This window comes from Rhamphochromis sp. 'chilingali' (assembly GCF_963969265.1).
Source record: "Rhamphochromis sp. 'chilingali' genome assembly, chromosome: 7".
NCBI classification, from domain to species: domain Eukaryota; kingdom Metazoa; phylum Chordata; class Actinopteri; order Cichliformes; family Cichlidae; genus Rhamphochromis; species Rhamphochromis sp. 'chilingali'.
In genome coordinates, this window is record NC_137934.1 from 2,974,535 (window position 1) to 2,986,879 (window position 12,345).

The window sequence follows — 12,345 nt, forward strand, 5'->3', positions numbered from 1 at the left end:
CACGCACGCACACGCACACACACGCACACACACGCACGCACGCACACACTTGCTGTTGTTGTGTTCGTGCTGGATATGATGTGATGTGACGGAGGAAGCATACATCTGACTGTGAAACTGCACACTCATTAGCTAAAAGACTAAACTAAGGTCCAAAAGGGCTAATTTTATGAATTAATACTTTTTCAGCTCTTAACTTAGCCCATCGTCTGTGTCAGCATGCTTGTAGTGGGAAAAAAAAACAAAAAAAACAAAAAAAACCCTGTGAGTTCTGATAACTAAGAAAGAAAGCACTTTTTGCATTCGCTGCATTTTTTAGCTTTTACATATAAAAGCCTGCACATCCAAAGAAAGAAAATGTGTGGCAAGAATTTAATCTCTTTTTTTTCATCTCTAGTTAAGGAACCAATCATTGAAGAGAATTAAAAGATGCAAAAACAGGAGTAAAAAAAAAAAAAAAAAAACAAAACCAAAAAACGTGCAGATCTCTGTATGTTTAAATTCTCGGCTGGTAGCAACAGAGACTGAGTTTGCAGAAACACTACATGGCTCTCATTCCCAGCAGCACAATGGGAACCAACAACACTTCAGACTGCACATGGCCACAATATTGCAAAAGTTATTTTCTCCTTTGTTATCTCCTTTGGCTCACAGAAATTAATTGTGTGCTACCGCGACTGTGGTTTGGCATGACAACAGCAGCTCTGCTTTATATTATATCACACGGCTTTTTTGCTTGCTCATGCTCTGCACCATTTTCTCTGGTTTGTTGGAGCAATTTATGGAAGCGCACACTGACAGAGTTCATCAACAAACTGGATGGTTTTCACTGTCGACACTGAGACTTTTTTTCCCTGCCTGATCCCAAAACAGCGTAAAGCAGCTGTTTGCACTGTCATTTTTGTTTCTTCCCAAGACCCTTACAAAGGATGGTGAGCCTGCTTAAATCATACCACCAGCACTGCCTCCTGCCAGTGCTTTTATCAACAGATACACTGGGGTGTGGACGTGGACAGATTGGGAGCTGACAGGGAGCTGGCTCCTGAAATAGGCTGTCCCACGAGGCACAGCGTGACTCTGGTTCTCCTTAAGGAGGCTCCTTGTGAATGCAGCCAAACAGCTGCGTCAGTTGCTTCCTCCTCTGGCTCCCTGTGACATTTCATTTACATCACACAACAGAATTTATCCCCCCCGGAGAGGTGAGCACACCTGGCACACAGCAGAGGGGGCCTTGCAGGACCTGTCATTTTAAACTCTCTCGTGAGATAGAATCTGAACATCAGTCTGACAGGTCCTCTCCATCGCTTCTTGGCTTGGGTTTTTAAAGTAATAAGACCTAATCTTTTTTTAGTCAGAATAAAACATTTGAAATACAGCATTTAATTCGATTGAAGTGATACTTTAGAACTTATCTTCAAAGCTTTTCTTTTAATACGTACTATGAAAGTTCTTTTCATTGGTATCAAATGTGTAGTGCTTTAGGTTCATAGAAAACAGTCTTATGTAGTTAAAACCAAAACATAAATAAATCAAACACCTTAACCTTTTCAATGGGCCCCTTTTGGTGTGTTTTTGACAAACGTCCAGTGCAGTTGTGTAGATCACTCCCTGGAAATCGCACTACTGACACCGACACATTGCCAAATTCTAAAACTTAACTTTCATTTTGTGGAAGTGGCTGGACTTCCAGGGTATGTTGGCTGGTGACTGAAGGGTGTGTTTCTTTTTTTTTTTTTTTTTTTTTAAATGCATTGTATACTTGGACACAGTGGCAATAGAAGCAGATTTCTGCTTTATTAGTCTGAATTCACAGTGTACAGTGAAAGAGGAAAAAAACTATGACTAAAACTACGCTGCTGGTTGTGATCCTGACCTGTCATGGTCCATAAAGACCTTGGAAGTTTGAGGACTGTAGTGAAATTAAAGCCGGCACAGAGCTCCAGGAATAATCTAAAAATAACTGCCCTGCTGAAAGCAGTCCAGGGATGCACACGAAGATGATCTTGAATGAGAGACTGGACAGATTTTTTTATGTTTATGGGACGATTCCCAGAACTTTTACAACTATCATGCCAGAAGAATCAGTAAATATATAAACAGAAGCACAATCGGACTTTGTAGTGTTACAAACTGTTACACAGTTTAGCTGGTTTGAAGTTCATTCCTTCCAGTGTGGGTGCAGCTTTCGTTCCTGTGTGTCATGTTAGCGTGTTCCTCGTGTTTGTCTAGTCTGAAAGGTTCAAACACTCAGTAACAAAATTCTGCAATGGCTTAAATAAAATGCACACTGCATTTTTATGACGTTTGGGAGCAACAAACAAAATAACATTTCAAATTATGTCTAAAGATGAACTGCACAGTCTTTGTGACTGGCACATGGAGTACTTGCTCATTTTAGACATTGGGACAAATGAGTCAGGAATCCTGGACCTCTTTGTACATGATAGCAGAGGTAAGAGATTTTTTGTGAAATCACTCAGAATGCTAGAAGAAAGCATCGGTTTAAGCCCTGTCATGGAAAATGTCATGCGATGGAAAATCCCGGCAGTTTGCCTGCACAAAAAAGGTTTCAGGGAGCCTCGATCCTGCCTGCGAGGTGTTTACAGATGGGATTTTATGACAGCGAAGGGGGGCGGGCAGATAACCTGCTCTCTGACTGAGGTCAAATGAAAGGTCACAGTCACAGTTCACACCTGTGCCGGCAATACAGAGCTCTCATCCTGTTTTTCAAATCACAGAGAGGCGAAGCTCAGACTGTTTTCAGGTCATTGCAAGAGTCAAACTTCACCCTGCAACCAGGAGAGTCTGACAGCATGCTGGGAAAAACCTGTCCCCAAAATGTAAGCAGAAGAGAAAGAGTGTTCTCTCTTCAAGCTACCCAGCATCTGTCTGAACCAGGCAAAAAGCAGTTGTTTTGACCTAAAAATGATGCTCTCCCATCTCAGGCATGAACATGTTTAATACATGGTTCCTCAAAAACAAATGTGGTGCCAATGACAACTAGCTAATGTCTCTAAAGGGAAGCTGTAAACCCAAATGCCTTTGCTCTGACTGTGTCAAACAGGGGGGATTGCACTGCCTGCCTGGCTTTTATCATCAGCAAACAGAGGGTCAAAGTGTAAAGAGGTTTATGACCTGAAAGGACTAGAACTAGAAAATGACCCCATGGTAACTAATAAACAACACACTGTTGCAGATGAGCTACAGTTGCAGTCATTTTAAGGGTGGAGATTCTGTTTAATTCAATTTTATTTATATAGCACAACACAACAGCAGTCGCCACGAGGCGCTTTACTTTTTTTATTTTATTTTTCAGCAAAAAACATAAGCTTAATCCTTTCTGGCTCCTTAATTGCCAGAAAGGCTAATATGTATTTAGATGTAAATGCGTTAATAACGTCTGTTTAAACACTTTTCAATAACTATTTTCATGTTACCTTGAAATAAAACATCTCCCTCTGCTGTTGCTGCAGCTTACTGCAACTTCTACACGTGTGTACAAAATGTGCACGGAGTACCGGTGTCTGTTACATGCAACTTTGCACCTTAACCAGATGCTTTTGGTAGCCATCAACAAGCTTCACATCATTAAAGATGCATGCATTCCACCCTGGGGAAAAAACAGTCCCAAAAAAAGCATTAAAAGCCTAAAATTCCCATGACAGTCATGCACATGAAGAGTGTATATTAACGTCTGATCACAACCATATATTACTAGCTGGCTAGTAGCATGTAATCATGTTCGTCATTCTGACTGGCTTTTTGTGATGCCCACACTTCTAAAACATTTGCAGTGAAGTCTAAGGAGCTTGAAAAGAAAAGCGTCTGGACTTCTTCAAGCTGCTTGAAGACGTTTCAACTCTCATTCAAGCAGCTTCTTCAGTTCTACAGTCAAATGTGGAGAGTCCCAGATTTAAGCCCTGTGGGAGTGTCCCCCCCAAAAGGGACATGGACCCCCTATTGATCCTCTACCTAATCACACGAGCCAAGGTGTGAAAACGGGTGTAGGTCACAACCAGCCAAGGTTCCTGGTGAGCTCACTGAGAAGCCTAGCCCCACCCTATCATGTGATTTCCTGAGGTCAGATGGCCCAGGATGTAAGTGGGCGTTAAGGTGTCTGGGAAAGGCTCTCAAAACTGGATTATAGATGGCAGACAGTTGGTGTCGTAAGCCCCGCCTCTGTTCAAAGATGGTCGCTCACAGTAGACATAGATGGCGTCTTTCACTCCTCTTTCAAACCATCTGTCCAAAATGGGAACATTTTGGCTGAGAACTTTCACAGGCATTTGCAGTACATGTTTGTTTTTTTGTCACATTATGTTTTTATAACTAGCATGAGAGTTTGGAGCCGTCACTTTGAAAGGTATCTGCTATGTGTTTCTGATGTGTTGCGCGTTGTTTTAAGAAGGCTACAGTGATGCAGTAAACTGCGTCAGTCCTGCAAGTTTCCTGAAACTTCTCACCAGCAGCCCTGTCACCAACATATTTTAGATAAAATTACAGCTTAGATAAGATGCAGGGTTTTAGTGTGAGTAAGCTTCTTGCAAACAGTAATCATCACTTTTATGTGTCATCGTCTGAATATTCAAAAGAGTATTAGGTGGAATTATAATCACGAATGAAAAGAGTATTGCAAACACATTGAAAATCTGCCCGCCCTCACAGTGATACTGATTTGTTAACTCACAAAGAATACATAACGATGAGTTCCACTCCCATGTTAGGAAGTGTCAGTTTTCCAGTAATGACTCACTTTAGTTCTTTTTTTGAATGCTGCATAAAATATTTCCTCACATTTTTTGCCTTGCAGAATCAACATATCGTCATCAAGCCAATATCGACGATGAGGCTGTCACCATGGAGATTCTCGACACTGCAGGCCAGGTGAGACAATTTGTCAGGTAACTTTTTTCAGTAGTTTATCGCCTATGTTGCTGTTTTTGATTACACTGGGTAGTCTCTGGGTGGTAGTGAGATCAAACATTTCATGGCATTTCTTTAGATGTTTGCACAGTTGCAGAGGCCCAGAAACAAGTTGGCAACCTCTCGGCAACTTCCGGTCACAAGGGAAAACTACTCTGGAGTGGTTCTGAAGGTTGCTGGCTGTCGTAGGGTGAAATAAGTTGCCAACAGGGTGCTAAACTAGTTATTGCCTTGCTCGCTAGCAGCCACCTGTAGTTTGTTTGGAAGACACCAGCTTGTCTTGAAACACTCCCCAACTAAGTATGAACTGGAAACACAGAAGGTACACCTCCAAAGTAAAGGTTTTGCCTTATCGCTGAAACCAACAACTTTCAAAAGATGCAACTTTTACTTTGGAGAAGTGTTTGCAACTTCAAGAAACCAGTCATGGGATACACATTTTTCTCTGAGTGTGACAGGTGTTTGGCTGGGCCTTTAGCAACTGATTTCAAAGACACTCAACCTCTGGAAATCACTTACCTACTGGTTGGGCGATACACATTTTTCTTAGGACAGATGTTTGCTGGGAGTCTCCAACCAGTCTCTAGGCCAGGGGTAGGCAACTCCAGGCCTCAAGTGCCGGTGATCCATGATCCATCACAGCTGATTTAAAGGGCTAAATGACTCCTCAGCATTTCTTGAAGTTCTCCAGAGGCCTGGTAATGAACTAATCATTTGATTCAGGTGTGTTAACCCAGGGTGCGATCTAAAACCTGCAGGACACCGGCACTCGAGGCCTGGAGTTGGGGACCCCTGCTCTAGGCCTTTGAGACTGTGACAAAGCCTTTATAACAAAACAAGCATTTATCCACTTTATGAATCATCTTCAGTCCTTATGCCAACTAACTGTCTGTAAAAAATAAAAAAAATAACAAGTCTTTCTGCATCATTCATTTTCACAGTTGTTTCTTTGTGCCAAAAGTAGGTGTACAGCCCACTGTCTATGTCGACTGAAAAAGTGTTTGTCAAGTGTTTTTCAACTCTGAAATGTACTTTAATTAAATATGAATGTGAATGTGACTGAAATAGATGGAAAAGACATCATTCAGTTAACTTGTCCTCTGATTATTCAGGTGTTTTGAAGAATTGTTTGGCTGGATGTGAGAGTGGATGGCACTTAAAGATGTTAATTTCCTGGAGTATAATAGAAGTATTGCCAGGTTTGACCATGAGCGAGAGCTTGCGTAAGAAGATAAATATGCTGCACTGCTGCGTAGGTGTTCTGCTGGCGGCCGATTTCCCCTGCGACACTTTAGCCAAGCCATCTCTCTCTCTTGCTCTCATTACAATGTAGTCTATTTTCAGCTGGCATTAGAATGAGGTCTGAATGTTTCCAGACACGACTTCAGTGAATGTCAGACCTCTCACGGCTATGATTGTATCAAAGCATTGTGCTAACTCTTGTAATTTATGGAGGTGGAGTCTTAAGTTCAGAAGGCGGCCAGGTTCACAAACGTCAGACTCATCTGTCCTCTGGAGGAGGAATGCAGTATTTTCAAGTCGTTTTCTGGCATCTGGTACAAGAAAATTACATAATCAAAAAACTTCCTTCCAACAAAATCATTCCTTAATGTTTAAAATGGGTTAGAAATAAATTATTATTATTATTATTATTATTTATTTAGCATATTTGGATGTATAATTGTGTGTGTGTGTGTGTGTGTGTGTGTGTGTGTGTGTGTGTGTGTGTGTGTGTGTGTGTGTGTGTGTATATATATATATATATATATATAGTAAATGTGCCTTTTTAAAATGAATATTCATTAAATATATCTAATGTTTTCAGCACCATACTGTATCAGATATATATTGTTTGTATATTATGCACATGCAAAACATTTCCCCCCCCATTCAGGTTCCTAATATTCTATTTTTGAAAAATGTGGCCACTCTTCGATAAATTGTTCAGCTTCCTCTGTCGGTAACTGTGAGATCAGAGCCTTTGGGCCTCCATCTAGTCCAAGCAGGTGTTGTGTGATCGGTCATGGATGATTCTGCAGCCACATGATCAAATTAAGAGCACATGCTCGAGTGTTTGCATTACACAGATGGCTGCAGAATTCAATGTAGGGCTTAAGAGGGTGTGGCAGAGTGCAAAGATAATGTTAGGAACTAAACATGATTCTTAGATCAGAAAGGACTACACGTCTTTTTATGTTTAAACACAAAAAGAGCTAAAAATGTATATGCATATTAAAGAAGCTGACTGCAGCCTGTTCTGTTTAAATAATATTTGAGTCAAAAATATTAAATGAAAAGTTTTCTTGGTGGGAAAATTAGAGAGAAACTACATTATCAACATAAATCTACAAACAGGAAAATGCTAATATGACTTTTACAGCTTCACTGGACCCAAAGGTAAAGGCAGCACATCTGAAATTCTCCAGCTGCTCCGTCTGTTATTTTTACCTGAGATTTTCTTTGGTTGGTGTTTTATGATAATTTTACAGTAAAAAAAACAAAACAAAAACAAAAAGCTACAGTTGTTTAGCTTAATTTAGGAACTGGAAACAGGAACTGCTAACATGGATTTGTTCAGCAAAGTCTCTACAGACTTAAAGCTTCACACATAAAATAGATATGAATCATTATTACATCATCATTTTATTTAAAAACATGGGAAAATCTGTAAAACTCTAAATCAGCTTCAGCACCATGTGTCTTGTCTTCTTCTCAGGAGGACATCCAGCAGAGGGAGGGTCACATGCGTTGGGGTGACGGCTTTGTCCTTGTGTATGACATCACGGATCGGGGAAGCTTTGAGGAGGTGGGGCCGCTCCGAAGCCTCCTAGAGGAGGTGAAGAAACCGAAGAACGTTCCTCTGGTTCTGGTGGGCAACAAGTCTGACCTGGACCACGTCCGGCAAGTCGGTACAGAGGAAGGAGAGCGGCTGGCAGCCGAAATGGCGTGTGCCTTCTACGAATGCTCTGCCTGTGCCGACGAGGGCGGCGCTGTGGCCGAGGCGTTCCACGAGCTCTGCAGAGAGGTGAGACGCCGCAAAGCTGTTCAGGGAAAAGCCAGACGCCGCAGCTCCACCACTCATGTCAAACAGGCCATCAACAAGATGCTGACCAAGATCAGCAGCTAGGGAAGAGCCATGCTACCGCCTGATGACAGGAACAAAAATTGCTTTTCTCGCTCAAATGTTTTGGACCATCAGTGGACGATGACTGATTTAAGTGTGAAATGTGTTCTTCTGTTATTCTCTAATTGTTATTCGATGAAAAAAAATAAAATCCAAGTGCACTGTCTTTTCAGGCTGTAAGAGACAACGAATGACACTTGGCTTGGGAGCCATAAAAGATGATTTCTCATTAATAAAAAACTGAAATGCTTTTGGATTGAGATGACAGACATTGATGAGTCATGTCGACTAGCTAAGACAGGAGTGGGCAATCTCAGTCCACGAGGGCCGGTGTCCCTGCAGGTTTTAGATCTCACCTTGGGTCAACACACCTGAATCACATGATTAGTTCGTTACCAGGAGAACTTCAGGACATGTTGAGGAGCTAATTTAGCCATTTAAATCAGCTGTGTTGGTTCGAGGACACATCTAAAACCTGCAGGGACACCGGCCCTCGAGGACTGAGATTGCCCACCCCTGAGCTAAGATCACAAAGGATCAGGAACATGGCAAGGTTCTTAATTTTTTTCTTTTGTTCTTTCATCAAACAAACTGACATATTAAACAAACCAGAGAGTATCCAGAAAATGATTCATGCACGCTCTCCTATTTAACATGCAGGGAATCCAAAACTTTGACATTGCACAGTAAGATTTAGAGTTTCCTGTTTCTATCTCATGTGCAGGGGGCTGTTGTACTATTCTGTCAGCAGCAGTCAAAGAACTTCAGGAGCAGAGGACTCCTTTTAGATAAACGTAGATCTACTGTGTTTCACTCATTTTGGTTCCAGACAGATCTACAAAGCTGTCCGTCTCTGTCTTGCAAGCAATCCTTACGATCAAGTCTACGATGTTCCTTTGACATTAGCTGTCAGGGTGTGTGCGTTTGTCCAGGACTCGTGAACTGAACATTTTTCCCCTCAAGGAACCCAAAGCACCGCAGGTTTGGAACGTCTTAAAGCTAATATGCATACAATATCTGTTGTTTTCTCTAAATCAGGGGTGTCCAACTCCAGGTCTCAAGGGCCGGTATCCTGCAGGTTTTAGCTCTCACTCTGGCTCAACACACCTGAATCAAATGATTAGTTCATTACCAGGCTTCTGGAGAACTTCAAGACATGTTGAGGAGGTCATTTAGCCATTTAAATCAGCTGTGTTGGATCAAGGACACATCTTAGGACACCGGCAGGACACCGGCCCTCGAGGCCTGGAGTTGGACACCCCTGCTCTAAACAAAAGGAAGCACCATCACATACTTGGGATGTTCTTCACGGCGATAATGTTAATACTGTAAACTACAGCATGTTCAACAGAATATATAGCCTTAAGCACTGCTGTGTCTTAGGTGTGTACAGAACCAAGAGTCATCTATAATAGAATATACTGTAATTGTAGAAATGTGATATCTATGTGAACTTCTCTGATGAAACTAATCAGCTGTGCACTTACAATAAAAGACTGACATATCACACCAGTTTTTCCTGTTGGTCATAATTGATGCAAATGTCCTCAGTGGCTGCAGAAAATTTAAGAGAAGCACTTAAACAGTTTCAAATAATCATCACTGATTGGTACAGATGCTTCCAAGCAGATCATTAAAAGTCAGGATGCACACCATCAAATGTCACATTTACATATTAGTCTCCAAACACAAAATGCTGCTTTTATTTGTTAAAATTATGAAATATTCAAATGATGAAAGCCTGTATCAGCTGCGATCAAAGGGGATGGAGACATTGCTGATAGCTGACATTCGTATAAGTTCAAATCTAATCGTTAACATAACCATGGATTTTCAAATTAAAAGATGTGAATCCGTCCAGTTCCAGTAGTTTTCCACAGTGTCTCTCTTTCATTAGAAGAAACCTTAATGATGTAACTCAGACGCTCCACCACAGCTCTTACTTTGGTGCTGTACTGCAGACTCTGGTAATGTCTTGACTTAGAGAAAAGGCTGTAAAACCGATGTTGATTAAGTCTACTGGCTCACATGAACCACAGTGGCTTTGTGTCCAACAACGATGGTTACCTCAAGTGCAATTTTTACACTTTAAAAAGAGTCAGTTTCTTCTCTTTGGCAAACCAGTTCTGGTTCACAGAACCAGATTCCAGCATCACTGCAACTGGCCAACAAAGCCTGACCCGTTTAAACTCAGTGTCTCAGCTTGGATTAGCATGCTTTTAATGCACCATCCTCATATGTATTTCTTCGTGTAGTACATGAATTTACAGGCAAGGTCCTGGCTCCTAGCTAACAGCTAGCTAGCTAGAACTAACATTATTGGCAGTTCTTGTTGGAGACAAAGTATCTGAATTTCAGGAGCAGGACCACGCCTCCAAACACACTCCTTCCGGTTCTTATCTATATATGTTCCCCCAGTTCTACAATCTGTTTGTTCTTGTTTACGTGCCCCACCCTCCCTACCCTTTTCAATTCTTTAACTTCTGTTTAGTGCATGGGGATCTGCCAGGTCCCGGAGCCGCCGCCAGTCCCCTTTCAGGCCTTCCCCAAACCGCAGCTCAATTCATGTCCAAGCCGTTCACCTTTATCTACTAAAATGCTGTCAAACCTAAAATGAGGACGTGGGCCAAGTGAGTGAACTAGCTATATACACCTTCAACAGGCTGTACATTGTTTGGTGTACACTTCCATTGTTGTATGTAGCCAAGATGGCAGTCGCTGAGTAATAAGGTGTTTCATGGGTAACATTTTAACCTTTTCTGTTTTTTGCACACCATCTGATACTTGCAAATTATCCATAGTAATGCTTAATTTTACCCACCACACATGCAATCTAAGCATCAGGTATAAAATTTGAGAACTGCCGCTTTTGCTGTAAACCTCTGGCTTACCAGTCAAATAGCAGTTTTCATTCATTTCTTTTCAGGTTTGACATTTTGGATATAAAATATAATTTCTTTTTGTACTATTAGACATTTACTGTAATAATTTTAATTTATCTTATTAGACTTGGGTGGAACGTTGCCATGCATTAAATCTTGATTAGTGTGTTTGTGACCTCCATGTATAGACTGATGAACAGTGATTTTGTGTCACCCTCACTGCAAATGCTGCCTAGATTAGTACACTAGGGTTCTTGTAGCGCTTTGTTTCAGCAGTTATAAAACATTTGTTATACCTGCTCTTGTTTTCCTGCAGTTCTAGATTAAGAAGGACCACGTCGAAAAGCTTTTCTTCCATATGCGATATAGCAGCCAAGAAGCTCAAAGTCAACACATCTTTGACATTCTCCTGTGTTAAAAAAGGAAACTTCTCACTGAGCACACCCTGTTACTTCAGACAGACTGTAAATGAAGCAGAAAGGAGTGGCTCAGCGATCTGGCAGATAATTACTACAGTGGGAAATCTCATAATAACCCAGGAAAGGAGCCACAGGGTTCCTTCTTATCCTGACCAGCAGGAGAAAAGAGCATTTTATGGTTTTGCCATCCCTGCTGTTTACATTATGAGCCATATTTAGTTACTTTTAATTTAGTGATTAAAGGTGATACTTCACTGTGAACTGGGACAGTGCATTAATAGGACTGAAGTCCACAGTTAAGCACAGGAATGTGAGTATTCAGTGCTGATTTGGAGTTGCTATTAAACCCACAGTGATAATAGCAATGATCTAATGCAGTGGTTCAAACCTTTGCTGGCATGCCCCACTTCACCACCCTGTGATCTAAGATGAACAGTAGTGAAATCAGCACCACAGCATCATCAACCTCTGTTTTAATCATCTCCCCTTAAAAAATTAAATTCACTCTACGTAGTTCCACTTTATATTTCTCTCCTGTTCACCCACAACTCACCTCACCACCGCCCCACAGTTTAAGAACCAATGTAACTAAACAGCAACAAGGCTGAAGCATTGGACTTCAAGATGCTAAAATCCATCCTAAAGCCGAAGGGAATCATTAATGATGATTCTTCAAACCGCCTCCTTGTGTTAAAATACAGATAAGTGAAGATTCAGCAGAGCTGGTCAGAAAACACAGCAAAAGGAAGGGGAGATGACTGCTGAACTTGTGTGCCTTCTCCTTATGCCGTTACGCTGCAGTGCTGCGGAAGTTGGTCGGGTTGTGAACTGTTGGTACTCCCACACGGATCACGCTGACACCACAGTATTCTGCTTCTGGATGGATGAGGCAGTGTCAGTGGCAGCCAAGGAGATTTGCGACTGCAACTTGCTTTTTGTGTCTTAGATTAGTGTGTGTGTGGGAGGAGGTGGGCCACACGAAACTGAACTATGGATC

The 12,345-nt window shown here is 41.5% G+C and overlaps 1 protein-coding gene across 2 annotated transcripts in view; it reads left to right on the forward strand.

The window, feature by feature from the left end:
• The window catches only part of rerg (RAS-like, estrogen-regulated, growth inhibitor), a 51,398-nt gene extending 41,844 nt beyond the window's left edge, over positions 1–9,554 (forward strand). For both annotated transcript variants that reach the window (XM_080888065.1, XM_080888066.1), the window contains exons 4-5: positions 4,811–4,884; positions 7,640–9,554. In XM_080888065.1, coding sequence (XP_080744191.1) covers positions 4,811–4,884; positions 7,640–8,050 — 485 coding nt within the window. In that variant the 3' untranslated portion in view covers positions 8,051–9,554. The remainder of the gene's footprint in view (positions 1–4,810; positions 4,885–7,639) is intronic.
• The last annotated feature ends 2,791 nt before the right edge of the window (positions 9,555–12,345 follow it).